The 23,366-nt window shown below is 33.8% G+C and overlaps 1 protein-coding gene and 1 long non-coding RNA gene across 2 annotated transcripts; both read right to left on the bottom strand.

Moving 5' to 3' along the window:
- Positions 1–1,730: 1,730 nt before the first annotated feature.
- On the bottom strand, positions 1,731–19,297 carry LOC120349702. Its single transcript, XM_039420225.1, is given in 7 exon segments — positions 1,731–2,964; positions 2,966–3,277; positions 3,309–4,598; positions 5,770–6,006; positions 7,828–8,222; positions 17,228–17,369; positions 19,145–19,297. Coding segments are annotated over 7 exon segments (3,675 nt in total). The 3' UTR covers positions 1,731–1,818.
- On the bottom strand, positions 11,479–14,789 carry LOC120350009. Its single transcript, XR_005570572.1, has 3 exons — positions 14,704–14,789; positions 12,076–12,168; positions 11,479–11,663 (listed from the first exon to the last, which is right to left on the bottom strand). It is a non-coding gene; the product is annotated as an uncharacterized LOC120350009 (long non-coding RNA).
- Positions 19,298–23,366: the final 4,069 nt, after the last annotated feature.

Below are 23,366 nucleotides of genomic sequence, written 5' to 3'. Positions count from 1 at the left end.
AAAAGCACTTAGAAGCTTAAATTATTTTTGGAAATATTTTCGGTGAGGGTGCCAAACTTTGTCAACCGTGAGTGGTGTTGATTTTTGTTGTTCAGTTGAAACTGAAAATTTTCAAAAATAATGTAAGTTTCTAAGTGTTATCACATATCTGTAACGTGTTTCCTGTTTAAATTAGTATTATAGAATGTAAAGTGTTTTCTGTTATGTAGTACATTATCTATGTATATTTAGCACTGCATTGCAAAGATATGGATTTCCACTCAATATAATTAAAAATATTGTACTGAATCGAAGAATGCTATTCTTGATAACTTATTGGGTTATCTTTAATGGAGAATGAGTATTTGTCAAGGATAAATTAAATAGTGGTATTCAATTTCTAGAGAATTTTCAGATTAATTAGATAGCTTAAAGTCTTCTGCGATTTTATGTAGTATTGTAATGTATTAAATGTAGAATCTTCTTTGTAGACTATATTTCCTAGCTGATGGAAATCTTAGAAATTTCCAAATCTGCTAAAGGTATATTAGATTGCACAACCCAGCCTCTATCACTATGTCTATGATTAATTTTTGCTGATATTCAGCTATATGTTAGTTTCATTGAATATCTGCACTATAACGGCATTCATTCTTTATTTACACACTTTTGTTCTAAGTTCATAATCTACCATTACTCACTTGACTTATTGAGATATGACTGATAATAAATTAGAATATACTAATAAATATTACACTTTACAAACTATCATTAAGACTACCTATACTATCTTGTTTTCAAACATCAATTCTTAAGGTTTGAAAAAACTATATTTCTAGTGAGCAAATGACTTATGAAATAGTAGGCCTACCTACCCATTTTTACAGTAATGAGATGATCAAACTCTTTTAGTTCTATCCTCAAAAGTAATCATTGATATGAAATTGCATTTATTCGAATAGTGATCGATAATTAATTATTATTAAACAAAAATCCAAAATCAAATACTATAAACCAGATAATTCACAGCATCCAACTTTTGAATTTCCATTTAATAATAATTTTTGATTGATTATCTATCTAGCTACATTTGGACTGTTTTATAAATAGGAAATGGAACCGTTTTGGGCGTAAGTTAGCCTGTGGTACTTTTCTGTAAGTTGTGTAATTCTGAATGATTAAATAAATAAATAAATAAATGTGGATGAATGGTGAATGAAAGCACTAATCAAACATTTATAATCAGATGTGATGCAACCATCCCGAATATTGTAAACTTAACAAATTGTACACTGCACTTGAATAATGTAAAAATTATTTAATATTCAACAAATAAATTAGCTTAGTCGAAAGACTTATTTTACCAGACTTCTAACCAAGATGGTACTGAATTACTGTAGGTATAATATTCCAAAGTTTATACTGATCAACTAATCCAAAATGAATTGATCACAACAATATATCTCCAGATATAGTAGTTTGAATCAAGGTTGAGAGGTACTAATGTGGACTATAATTTCAAGTTCTACTCTGCCAGATTTTAATATTGAAATCTCTGTGGCTCACCTTAACATATATTGTCAGAGGTTTGCAATTTTTATATTCAATTGGAAAACAATTTTTTTCTCAATTTTGAGTTATTCATTATTTTACTAAGTACAGTTCACTGTTATTTCTGGAGGTTTACTATCTCTGCAGCTAATCGACAAGTATGATTAATTCTCAAATTATTTTTTCCTCAAAATTAATAATTACATGATTTTTGAAGATGACCAACATATCCAATTTGATAGATCTATAAAATTATATTTTAATATTACCTGTTTTGTATTGAGTGAGTTAAGGTACTAGAACAACCCCGCCCTGCCGATTACCGAAGCCGTTGGGCAGCACAGTAATAAAGCTGACATTGCTGTCGGTGTCACTGATGGTGGGGTTGGACGTCCCGACGCAGCCGAGGCCGCTGTCAATGGAGTTAGCGACCGACAACTTGGGCGTGGCCTGGCCGCCGAAGAAGAAGGAGTCAGTCGCGATGGACTCTCCACCTGACTCACTGGCTCCGTCACACAGCGAGTCGTCCGTCTCACTGAGGCTGTCGGGCCGCTTGGATTGGTTGGAGTCAGTGCTGAGGTAGCCCGAGTCTTCGGTGTTGAGGATGGCGCGGTTTTGCTTGGAGTCGGTTCTTAGCATGGCGCGGTGTTGCTTGGAATCGGTGCTGAGGTAGCCCGAGTCCTCAGTACTGATCATGGCGCGGTGTTGCTTGAGGGTGATGTCCCGCTTTGCCCGAGCCGCGTCAGTCAGCGGCGGCGTGTAGGGCGCCATCCCGTTGACCGGCTCGTACTCTGATAGACTGGAGCCAGAAGCATCAGGCGGCGCCGGTCTGCGGGACTTGTGCTGTCGGCTGCCGCCTGGCAGGGCTGGCAGTGGCCGGTTGGCCATGATGCTTCTGACTGTTCCGTTTTTTGGCGGCAGTGGCGGCTTGATGCTGCGTGGCGGCAGGGGCGGAATCGCCTCGGGTCGTGGCACATTCCTGAACTGCCTCGCCTTGGGCGGACGAGGTGGTCGTGCGTCGGGTGACGGCAGTCTCTGCCTCCTCGCCTGCCTGGCATCCGGCCTCAGCATCTTCGGGGTCGCCCTCCTCCAGGACAACGTCGAATAACAGTCTGTGTCACTATGCAACGAGTGTATTGAACCTGGTGGACTGAATCCCTCCGACTTATTACAACCACCCAACTGATTAAACTTGTTCCTCGCCTCAAAAATCTCTCTCAAACTACCAAAATTCCTACTCAACGGATTAGCAGCGAATATACTTGGGAAATCCTGGTTGCTTCCCCACTGATTGGGCCTACATTCATCACTCCTAAAACTACCATTACTCCTCAGAGGTATATGTGGTGGTCTTTCTAACGAATCTGTAAACAATTCATTTTGTACATCTATATTCTTATTCTCCTCTCTAAACTCACATATCTTCAATTTCGCAGGTTTTCCTGTCCAGAGTGTCTGGTTCAAAACTGTCAGAGTCTTCCTGTTTGTATGTGGGTGTTCCCTCCACCTGAATTGTAAGGTGACCAGGCTTCTCTTCTGCATATGATATTTTATGCTCATCATTCAAAGATGAACACGCAGATGAAGATGATGCATTGCTTGGCAAACTTGAGGAACCATAACTGAAACTATCGTTGACATAAACCTCACTCACCAGACTGTAGCCCTCGCCACGTGATAGAATGTCCGGTAAGATTAGTTTTGTATTCTCATTTTCTTTTTCTGGATTCAGTAATATCACTTCATACTCATGATCATCGTACTCATCTTTGTTTTGCTTTCATCTTTGACATTGTTGTGTTTCCTGTCTTCTTATTGAAGATAGTATTCTGTATAGTGAGTTCCTCGTCCAATGGAAGAGTCACATTGGGGTTTGGATTGAGCCTAGGCACCACTCCTCCATAGTCGGACGGTGTTGACAATCCGTTGTTTTGATTTTTGATTTCTTGTAGAGTGCGTTCTAAACTATCTGTTTCATACTCTGGCTCAGTGTCCAAATGCTCATCGTCATGATTGTTCGTTAATGAGTCGATTCGTTTTGGTGGACTAGGTTTAGGGTTGGTGGTTGTTCTGTTGACTTCGAATTCTTTGATGACAGCATCCATGAGTTTCCTTGCCACTTTGGGCACTTTGGGCTCTGGCGAATCAGTCTTTCCAAGTTGCGAGTTCTTGTCGGTGTCCACACTGCTACAGATCGAAGGAGGGGGAGGAGGAGGAGGTGGGGGAGGCTGTGATGGATGTTTGATTTTTTGTGCCGCTTTGGGACTAATCGACTTCTCGGAGTGAGCATCACTATTTATCACTTTCTGTGAAGTTTTCTGTCGGTTTTCAGATCTAGCATTCTCTTTTGATTTGTTGATTGAGTTTCTGATTCCGTTCTGAATGGCAGGTGTGATAACAAAGCTTGGTTCTGGAATCGTTTTAATCAGAAGATTGCGCTCGTTTTCTCGTTTCTCTATCTCTTCCATCTTGTTGTTCTGGATAGGAGGACTGATGAATGACGACAAAACTACATCAGATTTCTTAATTTCTGGTTCAATCTTGTTCAAGTGAATGATTTCACCCTTGTCAATCGGCTCGGGTTTTACCTTCTCAGTGAGTGGCACTGCCGGTGCTTTACCTTTGTTTACATAGTTTCTCCTGGGCGGTACCTTGATTTTCTCCTTTTCTTCCTCGCATTTGGTTGGTTTGGCAGCCAATGGAACATCTTCTAGCCACTTCCGTATGCTGCGTTGCTTGCTCTCGTTAGCCGTTCTACAGCAGTCGTTGCACTCCTTTTCGGCGAAGGAAGACTCGAACCCACAGCCAGGACAGCCCTCGCAAGTGGGCGTGGTTCTCAGCGACTGGATCGGCGTGAACCGGCCGCTGCGCTCATGACGGCTGGTCTTAACGCTGCTACGAACCGAGCCGTGATGACTGTGACGGCCCTGTGCTATCTGATGATGGTCCATCTCCTCGGGTATTCCCAGTAGGCTGGGGAAGAATCTCTTGGCCGCCATTTTGTGCTTGGCTATTGCAATTACTTCTCGAATTTTCGAGAGGAATTCCAGCGCCGCAGGGGGAGGTGCCTGCAAAAAAACAATATTATTACAATCTATCCATATACCGTAACATTTTTCTGCTATTTTTGAGTTATTGAATGTTTTGAATGTTTTAGTATTGTATAGCCTAAATTACAGTGCAGTATGAGTAGCCTATTATACAGTATTGAATATTGTTGAATTAAATTCTTCAAATTGTTACAACCACTTATTTATTTGAATAGTGAGAAACTATTTTCTATTCTCGCTAAAATCTAGAAACAAGGTCTCTAGCCAGAGTTAAAAAAATGAGATTAATAATCGTGTTACTCTCAAAATCACTATACCTTCAGCTAACTAGATTATATTGAAGATTGATAATCGTGCAACAACCGAAACTAATATCTTTCTATTCTGATTAATAAGTTGTTACCAGTATGTCAAGTCTTTTTTTTATATTCTATGGCTATCTACTATTACATCTCCTCACTGCAACACAGAAAGTTTAAATAGATTATTTATTGAACTATTTGGGTGTTTTGAACGCAAAGAAATCTTCGTTTTTAATGAATACCGTCTACAATCATATTCTATTTTGCTGAAGACTGTTCACATGAGTTCTTAACTTATATACGAGGTGCATACGATTTCAAGCTGACTTCAAACCCTCCATACTTTTCATAGTAGGAACATTATTATTCTACAGTCTAGCTGGAAAACACTGTTTTACTATTTTCCAAAAAGTTAGTAATTTGTAGTGTAACGAAAATAGAGATAAATTTGCCAATTTTCTTCGTTCATTAATTCTAAATAACTTGAAAACCTTATATCATTTTTAAGGATGATGGCTCGATCCATTCCGAGCTGAGATGAATTAACATATTTTTGATATAGGTATCAAAAATATGATTATTATTGATAATAAATCAATTATCAAAAATAATATTAAATAATAATAATTATAAATAATATTATTGAATATAATATGTTTATTATTTTGATATAGATATTTTACATGACGTGCACCAATTATTTTTAGTAAATAAGCAACTTTTTTACTTACTGACTGGAGTACAACAGTTTACTGTTGAAAATGAACGCTTACCGTTTGAAAGTACTCTAGTGAGTAAGTAAACAAATTTGCTTATCATTTTGCTTAAAATAATTCACTGCACGTCGTGTAAAACACATAAAAATGTATAATATTTAAATAACTCACTAATAGCATTTCTGGCTCAAAGTAAGCGGGGTTGAAGTACAGCTTTCTCCTCGTTGAAGCCGTTGTTATAGCACGGACTGTTTCGGGCCTATCTTCCCTCATCTCCAGAGTCTCAACTATTGAGACGTTCTCCTCGGGTAACCTCTCAATAGCACTGGAGTCCTGCAGTTGCATCGCACTGCAGTCCGACGCGTAGATCTCTGTCGCGTGAGGATGAATCTGGGCCGCTGTGTGAATCTGCAAATACAAAAATATGGATATTGAAATAGTGGAAAATAGGGGTCTGTGTAAATCTGTAAATACAAATATATTGATATCAAAATAGAGAAGAGTAGGGGGTCTTGTGTGTTTCCTGTTATTTCATTCCATCAGTTTTCAATTTCTTATCAATGTGAAAAGTAGGGATCTTGTGTTTTCTATTATTTCATTCCATCAGTTTCATTTAAACTGATAGTAGTGTATCTGTAAATACGAAAATATTGATATCAAAATGGTAAAAAGTAGGGATTTTGTGTGTTTCCTCTAATTTAATTCCATCAGTTTTCAAATTTTTATCACTGTGTAAAGTAGGTATATTGTGTTAACTATTATTTCATTTCAGCAGTTTTATTTAAACTGATAGTAGTGAATCTGTAAAAGCAAAAATATTGATATCAAAATGGTGAAAAGTAGGGGTCTTTTGTGTTCCCTATTATTTAATTTCATCAGTTTTTTTTGAACTGATAGTAATGAATCGTAATAATAGAAAATTTTGTTTTCAAAATATTAAAAAATAGGGGGTTGTGGTTTTCATATTATTCAATTCCACCAGTTTTCAAGCTGATAGCAGTTAATCTATATTAATCTATAATCTATATATATATATATATATAGTAGTTAATCTATATATATTGATATCAAAATGGTGAAAAGAAGGGGTATCGTGTGTTTCCTATTATTTCATTCCACCAGTTTTCAAACCAATAGCAGTGAATCTATAATAAAAAATATTGATATCAAAATGGTGAACAGTAGGGGTCTTGTGAGTTTCCCATTATCTCATTTCACCAATTTTTATACGGATAGTATAAATATTATGTAAATACAAAAATATTAATATCAAAATAGTGATGAATTATAGGGGTCTTGTGTACTCCCTATTATTTCATTGCATCAATTTTCGATTTAGTGTTAATTTGTCGGTCCCGGCTGAAGTATCATAGTCGTTTTAGTTGTATTGATGGCTTAAATTATATATTCAGGTATAATAAGTCGGGTATATAATATTCAGGTATATATTTATATAAGGTCGGTGGGACCTTCCCCGGGGACTCCCCACCAACAAAAGCCATACGAATTTACTTATTTATCAGTTTTCGAGTAGAGTTTGTTTATTTTAATACAGTATCATAATTTGAGTTGTGTTTTCGACTTTTTACTCATTATGCTTTATATTTTGTTTTGATTTTCATTTTTTGTTGATACAGTGGTCACACATATTCATGTAAATGTTTTTGTAGGTTTTGAAAATGAAATTTGATTCCAATGTTTGAGATTCATGTTGAATCAAAGTACTGTAATTGAACAAATTGATTTGAAAGGATTTGAATTACAGGATTACAATCACTAAACATTTTTACTAACTGGTTTTAATTCATCCAATCAAAGATTTTCATTCTTCAACTGTTGTTAGGAGGTGAAGATAATTATTGATTATGTTTTTATTTGAGAACAGTAGACACTAGAAGATTTGATTTCTTTTTTTTTTGGAGAAACATTGTAGGATCTATCTGCAAATGTTTACTGCGCTGCAAACGCTTTAAGGTGAGCCTGTGCTTTCAACTACAATTTAATAGTCATGCCAGGTAGTTGATGACATGCAATTTGTTTTAGTTGGATTTATTTCCATTTATTCATTAATTATAGCAATTTATTGAACATCAAATATTGTTACTTATTGATATCAAATGAGATCCACTCTAGATAAATGGGTCTACTATATTTCGATGGTCAAGGTCGGTAGATAAATATAGGCCTGGGAGTAATATATGGGGAATTTGATGAATTTCAAGTGGTAACCTGTTGAATGCTGGTGCAGCCGACGCTGTTATCATCTGACACGGGCCCCATCTCCTCAGAACCATCCTCAGTCTCTGTGCAACAGCTGTGCGAGTCGCTCATGTAGCCAGTGTTATCATGACAGTGCCGCAGTAGAGGATTACTCTTGACCACACCCTCCTCCACCAGTTGACTGGAGGCGTCTGCCGCCCCACCAACCCCGTCGGCGTCGCGACGCTCCTTCAGGTGACGTCGCTTCGTGTGCAGATAGAGCAGGACGGATGCTATGTACATGAGAGCCAGCAGGACGGAGCAGACCGCTATCGCCACGAACTCGCTGGCCGATAGACCGCCGCCGCTGCCCGTGCCGCTTTCTGTCGCATGGGCGTCCGCTGAGAACGACACTTCGCGTACACCTGCCGTCACAATAACACAGCATATCAATGAAATTCTCTATTTCAATTCAATTTTCAATTTCAATTTCAATTCAATTTATTAAAAACACACAAAACAAGACAAAACAGAATTACAAAGATTTACGAAACAAATAAAACACAATAAAATGTTACAAATATAAAAAACCATGGGCTTAGTGTTTGGGTGTGTTGGAGAAGAGAAAAAAAAGAGAGGAAGATACCTAGCCAACTATGGTTTCCCATGTAATAGGCAGGCAAAGAAGAGAAGAGAAGTAATGAGGAAAAAAGGAAGGGAGAAATGGGGGGAAGGAAGAAAACAGAGGAATAGGTACTCAAAATAAAGGTAAGCGAGTCCACTGAAAAATGAAAAAACTAATGAAAAAAAAAAATGCTGGAGCAGAAATCTCGAGTCATATATCTAATTATTACAGAAATTACTGTATGTCCAGTTTTTTATATCCAGTTTAATTTTTCCGCTGATCTTATTGTCCATGAGAAAGTGATTTGGAAGGAGGTTTATTATTCTAGTACCTATGTAATAGGTTTCTAAACCTATTAAACTTACCTAAACCTAAAACTTATTGATTCATACAATAAGTGCATCATCAATAATGAAAGGGAGAGAAAAAAATAAGGTGACCACGTGCTATTCCTCTCCAAATTTTAGATAAGGTTACATATAGTCCGATATAAGCTAAGTATTGTAGTTGTTCACTTCACAAAATTGTCAGTTCTTAATTATTTTCACAAAGTAGTTAATTCAAACATGGTCGAAGTGTTTAGCTTTTGTGCAAAAAAATGGTAGAAATAGACAGTTGCAAAAAAGAAAACAGGAGTTTCGTATTACAAAAAAAAAACAGCTTGAGCACAATTTAAACAGTTATTTTCATTAAAATGTTCACAGAACATACACATTCCATAGATCCAATAACTGTGGCTACTACGTTATTGAATGCTAGAAAAGGGACAAAGCTATTCTCATGAGTGCTGCTCGTATCTTGAAAGGCAACATTCCAACCTATTTCACACCAATTTGAACAAAATCATTGCTAGATTCTCTATTATATCAGTAGGCCTATAACTGTTATACAGTATGTATAAATCTGTTATACAAAAATAATTATTTATATTGATGACTCTTGGCCTTGTAAATGAGCGAGTAACGAAAAATCTTTCATAACAGGCATTTGTAAATTAAAAATAAGCTAAGTTCTTGTCAGGTTCTGAATTGAAAAAAAAACCAATTCAAATTCAAATAAAATTTATTTCCGTAAAATAATACATTGAAAAAATATTAGTTTTGTAATCTACAATCAATTGTACAATCAAGTCAAATCTAAATCGAATTTTAGCATTATAGCAATATACATAGGCTACAGTTTACAATAAATCAAACTTGCATTAACAATAAATCAATAATAAATAAATATACAAATAAAATGAAATAATTGGAAATAACCCATAGGTTACAGAACCTGTTTGGGAAGAATGAAATTGTTGTTTTGAACAAGATGATTACAGTATGGAAAAGATTAGAACAAAAAAGATTATAGTAATGGATAAATAAATAAAATTGAAAATATATAAATAAAATAAATAGAAAAAAGAATAAAAATAACAGTTAAACATTTTCTTGGAACATTAAAGCCTCTAGAAGTGCTGCATTCACCAGCTATTTTTTAATCAATTTAGACGGATTTGTTGGAAAAATTGTGTAGCTTCAAGTAAACATGCTAGATAATGTAAATTAGTTTTATAGAATAGGATTAATTATTAATTTACATTGATAAACTACAATAAGTCAGAAGATAATTGAATTATATCCTAAAGGTAGTCAGCCCAGGAATTCAATATCACATAAATATACACTATACTGTTACTATAACTACTATTACACTAGAAACTGAAGCTACTATTATACCCTACAACTTCAAATTTATCAATATCAGAAGAAAACTTTTCTTTGTGAGTTTTCTCAAACACAAAATGTGTGCGAGAAGTACAAACTCATTACTTGTTTTAAAATGGAAAAATTAATCTAAAAAAGTATTATTAATAATAAAAAAATAATATAAAAGAAGTAATCGAAAATATATTTCTATGTATTTTAAATATATATTTCAGCGGAAGTTGAGACAGATAAGACGATAAATATTTTGATGGTCTTCAAACAATATTACGTGAATTTTGAGAAATAATAAGCCCTACTTCTTCTTGTTCTCCTTCTTCTTGTTCTCCTTCTTCACCTTCTCCTCTTTCTTCTCCTATTCCTCCTTCTTCACCTTCTCCTCCTTCTTTTTAATCTTTTTCTCATTCCTCCTTCACCTTCTCCTCCTTCTTTTCCCCTTATTCTTCTTCTCCCTCTTTTCCATCCACTTCTCCTCACTCTTTCCGTTCTAAATCTTCTCATTCTCCTCCTCGCTCTCACTCGTTTCTTTCTCTTTTTCTCTCTGCACAAATGCCCTTACCGGTGCAATGAACAATGAAAAATGACTTTGTTAAAAATGAATATATTGAAATTTTGCAAAATTGAAGACACAAATATAGAATTGAACACAAACTATAACTACTACTATAAAAGGAGAAAAGGAAGAATAGTTATGTTTGTATAATTGATTGTGTTTGAGGAGATGTTGTGGTATTTCTCCATAATGGAAAATAAAAACAAATATTGTCACATACCACTTATTTATTATTAAAACTTACATTAAAGTAATATAAGCCTAGGCCATTATGAAACCTAGGTACATTACTTTAATGTAAGTTTACTTTAATAAAGTATTACTTTAATAATACTTTAATGTGTCGAGGATCAACAAGTTCCGGCAATACACAGTCCATATAAAATTTTTTCACTTGTTCAAGAATCTTCGAACTCCAGAACTGCTCATCTTTGTATACAGTAACAACTTCTGTCCCCTTTGGCGACCATATACAAAATAAGCAGTACTGACATTTCGTAATGTGGAGTTGTCCCTGTATTTGATAGTAGTAGTTATGGTTTGTGTTCAATTCGATATTTGTATCTTCAATTTTGCAAAATTTCAATATTTTCAACTTTGCTGCTTCCCTTGGGAGTAGGTCCTTTATTGTCTGAGGGCATTGACCTCCACAATACCATGCCCATCTTCTAATAATCCATCCGGCGATGCTGCCAGAAATGGAAAATCGGCATCAATGAATAGCCCACATTTCAAAATTTTTGTCCAGCTATCTCACTAACTTTTTTAGAGCAGCCTCCTCGTTCATCCTCCCATACTCCATTGCTGAACAATTTTTACCGCCCCCATACAATAGTTCGCGAACTACATTTTCACATCCGGTATTTGGCCGGATGTTTTATCGATTTGTTGAATTTGCACAATAAACGAATTGATGTCCACTATTCGTCTACCTTCTAATTTGGTGATGCTGCTTTCTGTTCTTTTTCTTTCTTCTGCACTGAAAAACAAGAAGAAACAAATTGTCAATAAATTATTGGTGAATAAAACATATAGGTTGTTAGACGACGAGCTCTAGAATGGAATATCTATTGCAGGAATTCACCCTTCATTCAATAAAAAATAACGTTTATGCCACACCAGATTGGAAGTAGTTGCTTTCTATCAATTTATCATTGTGAGGATTTATTTTCCAATGATGACCTATCCAATGATTTATTTCTGATGACCTATCACTTTCTCTTATGCGTGTTTTTGCGAACTTGATTTTTTTTATTTGAGGAAATCTTCTTATTTTTCATTTCAAAAAATATTTAGAAAGAAATCCCTGAAACTTTTACAGTTTTACTGGAAAATAGAAATTATATTTTTCTAACAAATCTCAAATAAAAAATACAGTGATTTCTACTTACATTATTTCTGTATGAGTGTCGTAAACGTCTTTGTTTTCTGGACAAGTGTCACAGACATTGCTTTCTTCAGCGACGAAATCTGCGTCAGAGGCCCTGGAAATAAGAAGATAAAGACACTGTTATTCACGGTCATAAATGCTTATTACAGTATTCCATACTTGAAAGTACTGTGTTCCGGAATGGAAATGAAAACATATCGTCGGTATTATGTAAAAAGGGCGATACCAACAATTCATACTTTTTCAGGGGAGCTGTTTTTGTACTTTGCATAGTAAAATAAATTATTTTCAAATAAAATAACCAGTATATTCTTATGTTTTCAAAAACTATTAACATATTTCTTCAAATTTCAACACTTGATGAGTAGTTTAAAATACTAATCCACTCACCAAAATGTAAAAAAAAAATTATGCAGTATATTCGCCCTTTTAACACATATATTTTACATATTCGCCCTTCTTAAAATGTACTGTTTAAACAGGGAATGGATTGAAAAAGTAGTTATTCAGACAATAAGTTTTATTGTGACAAAATAATTGGATAAAATTGTTGAGAAAATGTAGAAAATCATATTTAAGTCGGCTTCTTCTTAGTTTTCAGGGATGTTGTTTGTCCTCTCTTCTTTGGTTTTTGTCTGGCGTCGTTTACTGTTGTTACTGCTGCTTTTTTTCCTTGGTGAGGCAATTCTTCATAGAACCTATGATGAAGAGTAGGTATTACTTTTGAAACACATAGATCTTGAAGCTCTTGATATTTAGCCCAGGTTATTGGTAATTTGCTGGTATAAGCTTTTGGCAGATCATCAGGTTTCTTGAGAGGCTTTCTTACACGTTTCAGGAGCTTTATTTCTTTAAATTCCACATAATTGTAGCCGTACTTAAAAAATATGGATTCAGGGTGGTCCTTTTTGGTACAAGAACCATTTTATCTTTCGCCATTCCACTACTTCTCCATCCACTGTCTCATATCTCGCCTTTTTTTTATTTTCTTCGGCTACTGATGTCCAATTAATAAATGAGTTATGAGTCATTGGCACAACATTGTATGGCTTGGGTGTTTTTCTTGCAAGTTGACAAATTAACTGCCATTCTGATGGAGTATTTACTTGAATGTTTTTTGCAGCTCTTCCAATGACTGAATGCATAGAATCTCCCTCCATCTGCGAATGACCTGGCTCATAATATACATGCTCTATCTTTTTAGCATGTATCATTTTTACTGCATACAAGAAAGCAGTAGAGATAAATTGGTTAAGGTTCTGCCCCCCATAAAAAAAATCACTCATAAAAAAAAGGTTCTGCCCCCCATAAAAAAATCACTCATAAAAAAAACTCCAGCACATCTTTGCGACAATTGATGTAGTTGAAGATGCATGTAGCAATTTCAGTAGAACCTCTGTTTCCTTCAGTTTCGTCCCACATGCAACATGTTCCTTCTTTTGAAATTAAATCAAAAATTGTAAAGTTATATACAGCAAGTTTTCTTTCATAAAAGATTGATGATACTTCTCCTTTAGGACACTCTAAAACAGCTTGAAGATCCATATTTAAGACAGTTCTTTTATTTTGAACATTATCTGTGCATTTTTTTACTTCTTCCTGCTTTATTTCTCTAGCTCTGTTTTTATTGAACACATGAAGGTCTTGTTTTTCTTTTTCTTCAGTTTTTTCAACTTCACTTAATGTTTTGTATCTATTGCAGGTAACGCACTGGTCCTTTCCAGGCTTATGAAAGCTGAGATTTCCATACGAATAAAAAAATACCTTTTAAGCAGACTTTTAAACCGGAATTATTAGTGATTTTCTATCTTGAAGAAGTAGCTTAGTGTTGTTTTCTGTAATTTTTTTATTGTCTTCGTTACAATTTTCCAAATATAGACGGTACAACTTTTCCAAGTTAAGCTGAGAAGAAAGATAAAGTTTATTACTGGATTTTCTACAATAATGGGACTCTACATTGGGCATTGATAAGATATGGTCACGAGCATGTTTTTCAATGAAATCAGGAATTTTTCTGGAGCAAGTACCTTTTCCTCTTTTATAATAATAATAATATACTGTCGTGACAATAATATTAAAATAAGAATTGAAATTCAATTAATAATGATAATAAATCGGATATCTATAACGGCGAATGTTGTATTCGCCCTTTTTACATTCACTGAAAGTAGACAATAGAGCGGAATTGGCATGTAAAACAGGCGATTATCAGGTTCGCCCTTTTCACATATAATTTTCAAAGAAGATGTTGTTTTCGCCTTAGTTACATTTGTTAATAACCTCACTAATATTAATAATTCAGATTCGCCACTTTTACACAACGATAGATACAGATGTCAGGAATTTAATTTTGCAAAAAAACTGAAATAGTGAATTTGTCGGATTCGCCCTTTTTACATAACACCGACGATATAATTATTCAATAATAGTGGATCTAAGAAAACTGTACAACCAAAGTCCATTGAACATAACAGTTATGATTTGCAAAAAAGAATCTATTTTTAAAACATTTAATATTATTTGTAAATCCTGAATACACCCGAGCTTTCTTCAATCTATGATAGTTGGACATTGATAACAAATACGTGAAACAGAATATCTACATCAGAAAAATAATTTGGTAACTTACGTATTTATCGTAGAATTTTCGGAGTCATTATACTCTTCGGTCTGAGCTTCACTTCTGCCTCTGCCCCTGGAATTACAAAAAAAAAAACAAGATCAATAGGACTATTCATAGGTGGCAATGACGAATTTCCCATTCAAAAAATAGTGAAAATATATATGGAAAATGCAGTAAAATTAGTGTAAGATAGGTCTGCCGATTACACTATTCGTAATTGACAATTGACATTTTTTGAATGGGTGTTTTCCAAGTTCCCTGAGCTTTCATAGCATAGAATCGTGAAACTGTTCAATATTTCTAAAAACGTTGACATGTATAATTGTATATTCGATTGAGAATTGAAGCTTTATTACTCAAATTACAAATGGAGATATATTGATTGTTATGGTTCTTGATGAAGGAAATTATGGATGTGTATCAAATATTAGCTTACCTTTTGGAAGCCCAGTATTGAATTAACGCTGTTCCTCTTCGTTTAAGCGGTTTCGCGCTAAGTTTCAATCTGCGTCCACTTTTGTGTCTAAAGCGTCGGCGACTTTGATGAGGCTTCGGCGTTTCGTCCATTTTTATGATAAATAATTTGGTCGCATGCACTTCAACATTTTTATAACATTTCACGTAATTCGAAGTCAATAGGAATAGAATAGAAAAAGTATTATTCACTAACAAGGATTGTCTAGAATAAACAAGGCAAAACGTTTCTATAAATGAAAACCCATAGTAACTTATCACAAAATTAATGACTGGATGAACTGTCACTGTCACGTTTCAACGAACTAATAAGTCACACATGGCATGGATATGGCAAAAGCTAGCTGGAATTGAGAGACAGAGAGAGTGTAACAGACTTCTCATCTATTCCCCTCCCATTCCCACTCTTTCTTGTGGTCATTCTTCAATTCATTCATTGATACACTGCTGGGCAGTCTTAGTATGTAAGTAGTAGGTGGTGGGGGTTACGTTTCAACAGTAGAGCTCTCTGGAGAATAACCCTCGAACTAGGTTGGCAATGTAACGGTTCATTTTTGGTTCAAATTTGCAATTTAACGACTCAGTTTATTGCAAAACTATTTGGAATTTGAACAAAATTCAAACGGATTTAGATTTGTGTTGTTATTCTAAAGGTCACTGTATTTTCAAATTCGTTTCTCGATGCTGCTTTTCCAAAATAGCAAATTCATGTTTAAATAGCTAAAATAAGAAAAACTTGAAGAAATAATGAAATTATGGAAAGCGTATGCTCTCTGTAAAAGCATATAGTTGAGTCCTACGAACTTTCAAGGAAATAGTCCAATCCATTCTTGAGGTATGAGTGTAAGCAATATGCTTACTTTTCAGTTTGTTAGGTGGGTGTGCAGTAGAATCTTAAGGCAAAATTCGAGACTTCTGTGCTTGAACAGTTCAACCAGGGGAAATCTTAAAAATCTAAGTCAAACCTTAAAACAATGCTGGTCAGAAAAAATGTGGAAATTGATACACATAATAATATTTCTCTAATTTTATGGGTGAGTTAGAATTTAAAATTTAGATGTTGAAAACCAAACATAGAATTGAAGAATAATTTTTGAATGAACAAAAAAGATGAAGTCGATGAAAAATGATACTGTGGTATGAAAATGAACATATAAGTTCATATTATGTAGTATCAGCTTGGTTTTTATTTTCTACATTCTAACTTGAAAATGACCTAAGTTATAATCGAAACTAGTCGTTGGAATATTTTTACGTTTTTAATATAAAGGGTACTACAAGTTTTTATTAATTTGTAGTAAAATAATTTTCTCTTCTCCATGTTTTTGTAATAATAAGTTTGACTTTGAAGAACTATGTTTTTTAGTTCCTCCAGTTACAGTGCATAAATATAATATACGTAGTTCCTCTATACTAGAATTTTATTCAAATGAAATTACACATTCAGAAATGAAACCATTATCCATTTGACATCACTATAAACTGTTATCTACGAATTTGATTGTATATATGGTATGAGATGTTATGCTATTTCTCATAATTTACATCATTAACGTCTTATTTTTTCTGTTATCTATGAGTAAAAATACATATTAAGTTTCCACCTATATGTGGAGTTGAGGAAAAATCGTTCTAGAAAATACAACAATCATTCAAACTTGAGAGGAACAGGTAAATCTAGGACAAGAAGAGCTAAGTTTAAGAAGAAGTTTAAGTGTCAAGAAGAAGTTATTGAAAATGGATAAAAAACCGGATGAATCTGAATATTTAACAGAAGTACTGGAAAAGACACATGAAATAATGAATAAAATATAATCATACATAATCGAAGAAGAAATTGAATTAGATAGAAAACTATAGAAAAATCTATGAAATACTACCAAGTTACTTTATACCAAAGCTAGTAGACAGACTCTGTCTACTAACGTTGACTTTATACTATATCCACAAATCATTGGTCAATAGGAATAAAAAAAAAATGACAGTTCTGGATTTGGCCAGTATCACCAATGTATAGCATCAAGTTTATATTTTACAAAAAGAAGGATATACTCACTCGGAGTTCCTGCCACTCTGAATGCAACACATGGTGTGAATATGGAGCTGTGAGCCGTAGTGTCGCCCATATCCTTGCACATCAGTGAGACCAAAAGCAGTCTTCCCTCCATACTCAGTCTCAACTCTTGAGTTCCAAGCCACTGCAATGAAATAAATTATCAAAAACTCTTTGAAATATGTGGCTGAAGAGTAATGTTGGAGACCGCGGTTCCTCATTGTGTCAATTTATTCTCTGATTATTTATGCATTTTTTGTGCTTATGGCTTTTACTGACGGATAAATCCTCGTTGCAGAGAAATGTACTGCCTCGCCGTATAATACCCAATATTTCTCATTATTGACACTTACGATAAGATAAGATATCAATTTATTGAACACAGTATAATCATAGAGAAACGATAGCATAAGTAGATATCCCATGGTATAGGGCGTTTATGTCGCAACTTTTACTGTTATCCCAAGCCGATAGTTCACATAGTTATTCCCTATGCAGCTGTGTGACGCTGGTAGTCTCTCAAATTGTGCCGTTCATACACTATCACTCCAACAAAACAGTGAAAATTGATAATAATCGACAGTAATCGGCTTGAGATAACAGTAAAAGTTGCGACATAAATTCCCTATACCATGGGATATCTACTTACGCTATTGTTTTCTATGGTATACATGTAATGCAATAAACAGTTGAACATCGTCATACAGATTAATTTGAAATAAGCTACAGAAAGAAACCATACAAAAATGAAAATGTTGAATGAAGAACTTGAACTTACAGATGGAAATTTCTGAGATATTGCAATTATTCAAATGCTAATGAATAAATTATTATTATTAACGAAAATCCAAATTAAATGTTGTGATTCACACCGAACTCCTAATTATAATTATAATTTAATAATAATAATTAACTTGAATTTGTTGGTTACATTATTGGATAGAAGTTTATTATCAAGAGAATTGTCTGATAAGATGAAGAAAAAATATCATGGCAAGTGCATAAAATGTAAAAATACCTGTCCCTTATTTCATCAGTCTGGTAAATTTAACTTCGGAATAAAAATATAAAGGTTTTGATAAATTTTTATAATTATTTTGTATTCAGATGAAATGTTTTGACATTTATTGTTATCGAACATTAAACTGATTCTTGAAGAGTTGAGTAGGCCTATAATCAAGTTTCTAGAAATCAGGAACCGTTGTTTTTTTATATTTATATGTGTATTCAGATAGATGTTTTGACTTTTGTTATCAAACATTAAACTGACTCCTGAAGAGTTAAGTAGGCCTATAATTGTGTATCTAGAAATCAGGAATATGAGTTGTGATAATTTTTAGTTTCTTTTTCTTTTGTGCTGATTTGATAATTGAATAAATCATAAAAGGACTCATAATATGGAGGACTGTATGTGAATATGTTTGAATAGCTTATGTTTTTAATCTACAGATTGAGAAAGTCAACTTCTTTCTTGTATTATACCAATTGTTGTATTGACTCCTCCTCTAAACACGGACTTGTTCCATATTAGGGGAGTAATTTTCAGAGGAAATATATTGTAAAATGTACTTTCTGAAAATAAGATGAATTTGAATTATTTGTACTTTGATAACATGCATTTGATTGAAATAGCTTTAAGTGTGAGCTGGGTTTTCGTTAGTGCGTAAATGCCGTCGTCGACCACGACAGGGTGAGGATCTCACATTGGGTAGATTTCAATTTGTCTGAATAACCTAAAAGATTACGTTCAATTAGGGCAATCAATGGTTTTGAAAGGTGGGACAGTTTTGAGGAAAGTCTGTTGCGCCTTCCCTCAAGTTGAGTACACAAAGAATTGAATAAATAAATGAGTAAATAGGTTATTGTAAAGTGGAAAATTAATGAAATGAATAAATATATTATTGAAAAAGTGAGACATACCTGAAGGAAAGTGCGGCCCTCGTCGCGGAACATGCGGAAGGGTGGCTCTGTGTCGGACCTGTTGCGTAGATCGGCCCATCCTGCTCTCGTCAAGAACTTCGCTCCAGAAACAACGCAAATCGGCGACTTGACTCCTGCAACAACATCAATCATCCAATAAGTTGATTAAAGACTATTCATTTGCTGGTAGTGGCTACAATGAATACTCAAATTCAAATTCTTTATTTGCCATAATTCAATACAATTTTTTCAAAACAAAAACACAATTAAAAACTTAATTTAAACATTAACATGAAATAAATAATAATTCTTCTCAAAATTAGCTTATAGGCGTTGCCAGCAAAACCAGAGGTTTGTGTGCTGCAACGAGTATCAATCTTAACTTACAAAATTAATAACCCATTTAATCGATATATCAATTTAAAAAAAATAAATCAAATGAAAATAAATAATAATCAAAAGGAGTGCTTTATCACAGAGATGGCTATAGAAAAAACACCTGAATTAAAACTAAAAATCTATATGGAGGTGACAAAAGATAAGGAGATCAATTATGAAAGAGGTGAGATACATTAACAGATTTTATCCATCCAACTATATTTCAAATGGATGACTTATTAATATGTTTTACTAGAAAGTGTTGAGGTACCAAGTTAATAACTTTTGCTGATGTAAGTGAATTGTCTTCGGCAATGAGTCAAGTCAGTTCTATATTTATATAGTTCGGTTGCGCTCGGAAGTTGTATGAAATCACGTATGGTTTAAATATATTTTTACATTTATCCAGGTACAGAATTAAATTTTTCATATAGAGCTGCTTTACGGTTAGCACGGGGAACTCAACAAACAGAAGATTGTTGGGTAGCGTCTGGGACGGCCAAGAGCGGCTTTTATTACATGTCTTTGCAATACTTCTTCGAAACTCTGTGGTAGCATTAAAAATGTTTTTTTACTGACAACCCATGTTGTATACTAGTCAGGAAAATTTTTTGTTTCATTCCAATTTGTTGATCATTTTCAAAATATATCATTTCATTCTTTATTCTTTTATACAATGACGCACAGATCGGGAGAGAAAAACTTAATCTGCGTTTACACCAAAGTTATTAACAAAATGTTAATAACTTAATCCTCCACTATCAGGTCCCATTTAAATGTGCAGATTCTATTTGCAGTTTGAGGAAGTATAACCGTATATAATGAAAAATGAATCATAATACACAGCTACAAACCTCTATCGACGTTTCAAGAACTGTTCAAGAAATAAATGATTTGTCAGTATGTTAAAGCTGCGTTTACACCAAAGTTATTAACAAAATGTTAATAACTTAATCCTTATAGATTCTATTAGATTGAACGGAACTTGACAAACACATTCTTATGTTCATCATGTTTATGATAAGTTATGCTCAATCTAATAGAATCTATAAGGATTAAGTTATTAACATTTTGTTAATAACTTTGGTTTAAACGCAGCTTAAGAATACCTTGTACTATTTCTCTCCCAAATTTAGGTAACATTAAAAGTTCAAAATGAGGTTATGTCTTCTAGATTTCCAAAAAATGTTCAGTCCAAAAATATTTATACAAACCATTCTTTTAAATTTAGATAATTTCACTTTCCTGTGACTGGAGGGGAGCTTCAAAATAGGGAGAGAAAGACTGTGAAGATCAAATAACATATAAGAACTAAAACCGTGAATTTCCTAATACATAACGAACTGCAATGTAAAAATTAGTTAAATAAAACCTTAGGTATACTTATATTAAAATAACAACTGCTTATTTTTCCAGTATATAGCCTACATCTCCAAACTTTGTTTTTATAGATCTGAGAATCTTAAGCTGAATTTACACCAAATTTATCAACAAAATGTAAATAACTTAATCCTTATAGATTGTATTAGATTGAACATAACTTATTATACACATGATGATAATATATTATGTGTTTGTCAAGTTTCGTTCAATCTAATAGAATCTATATGGATTAAGTTATTAACATTTTGTTAATAACTTTGGTGTAAACGCGGCTTAATTTCTATCGTATGTGCTTGCTGTAATTATACGAAACGTAATTATACAAATATTGTCAAATCCACAAAATTAAGTTTATTTAAAAACCATACTCGAGTTTCAACGCCATTCTTGGCATCATCTTCAGTGGAAACTGTTTCCACTGAAGTTTCACTGAAGAGTTTCCACTGAAGATGATGCCAAGAATGGCGTTGAAACTCGAGTACGCTATGGTGTTCAAATGGACTACTTTATAAATAAATACAAATAATTACTTTTACACCTCAACATGGAGAAGTTCCACAACATTTCTGAAAAAAGTGTAAATTTTATGTGCTTGCAATGGAAAAATATTGAGCGTGAGGTATTCAGTTGCAGGGTCCTCAGTCAATCAACTTTCATCACAGGATGGAAGATAATGAGTTGGTAACACATTAGGGCCACCGATTTCACGTTTTTGGCAGTTGAGTGATTTCTGTATACATGTCCTGAATATAAAATGCTCCAATTCTTATCTTATATCCTCAGGCTCTTGAGATTTAAAACCTAATGGTATGGTAATTGAGATAATTTACTTGATAATATGGATGATTTGCCAATTCCATTGTAATTACGGTGATAAATTGAGGTAGGTTTATGTTAATTTTGATTGATTGATTTCAATAATTAATATTCATGATGATATTCTGGCTTTCAGTTTTGATGCTTTAGGTGTGGACTGATTGCGAAAGATAATTTTTGTCATAATTATCTTTGCATCAGGCCGCAAAAGATAATTTATTTAATTTTGTTTTATTCACTTGAGCAACAAATTGTATGATGATTTGTAGCAGACCAGAGAATAAAGACCACAGAATTGTATGATAAATTTTTCTGATGAATAAATCATTATTTAAAATTATTGACCGAGCGAAGTGAGGTCTAAGAAGCAAGTCGAGGTTTGGCATTTCTCTTAATGTTTAAATGTTTATATGTTGCGCATTTACGACGAAACGCGGTAATAGATTTCCATGAAATTTGAAAGGTATGTTCCTTTTTCAATTGCGCGTCGACGTATATACAAGTTTTTTTTTGGAAATTCTGCATTTCAATGATAATATAAAAGGAAAAAGGAGCCTCCTTCATACGTCAATATTAGAGTAAAAATCAGACTATAGAATTCTTCATAAATCAGCTGACAAGTAATTACACAGATGTGTGGAGAAGCCAGTCTATTGCTGTATTTCCATAAAGTCTATAGTTTCAATCAGGTACTTGTGGATGAGAATACTGCGTGAGGTCTACTATTAACAGAACTACTAGTTATTTTACAAGCAGCAAGTTCCGTGCAAAACTTCAAATGAACAGAATTCTTGGGGCGAGATCATATCATGAGTTTTTTCTGTCGTTTTCAGAGTCGGCAGGGCTTTAAGACTGTGCAAAGGCTAAAAATAAACTTTCTACTCATGATATTTTTCAAAGTTTTCCGATTTGTGTATCATTAAGCTATCAAAATGAAAAAGTTTTCTCAGGAAAACATTTTTTTTCCGATCATTACTTTCGAGCGCCTCTAGTTTAAATTTTTGAGCGCCTCAAGTTTAAATTTTTGGGACAGAACATTTCATATTCGGTAAGAGATAAATCCATGAGATTTAGAGGATAGTCACTTCATGGTATTGTTGTTCTAGTAAAACAATTTTTTCTGAAAATATCAATTTTTAAGATAGTTATTCAATTTACTAAAAATAGCCAAAAATAACTTTTAGTTGAGTAATTTTTGGTAAATTGAATAACTTTTCCAAAAATTTATATTTTCAGAAAATTGTTGTTTTACTAGATCAACAATACCATGAACAATCCATCCTCTAAATCTCATGGATTATATCTTACCGAATGTGAAATGTTCTGTCCCAAAAATTCAAACTTCAGGCGCTTATATCTCAAAAAGTAATGATTGGAAAAAATATGTTTTCCTGAGAAAACTTTTTCATTTTGATAGCTTGATTATTTACAAATCGAAAAACTTTGAAAAATATTACGAGTAGAAGTTTATTTTTAGCCTTTGCACAGCCTTAAGCTCTCCGAATCACTGATTGGGTTGGCGTTTGAAAAACGCCCAATATGGTATCGCCCTTATAGTTTCTACGATTCTCATGATTAGCAAGAAAGTGTTAAATTGGCCTGACTGATTAGGTTCACTTCACTGTCGTTTTCCCTGATTGCTCTC

The sequence above is a fragment of the Nilaparvata lugens genome, chromosome 2 (assembly GCF_014356525.2).
Source record: "Nilaparvata lugens isolate BPH chromosome 2, ASM1435652v1, whole genome shotgun sequence".
In the NCBI taxonomy this organism is placed as follows: domain Eukaryota; kingdom Metazoa; phylum Arthropoda; class Insecta; order Hemiptera; family Delphacidae; genus Nilaparvata; species Nilaparvata lugens.
Note: the sequence above shows the minus strand (reverse complement) of the source record. Positions and strands in the feature narration are given on the sequence as shown.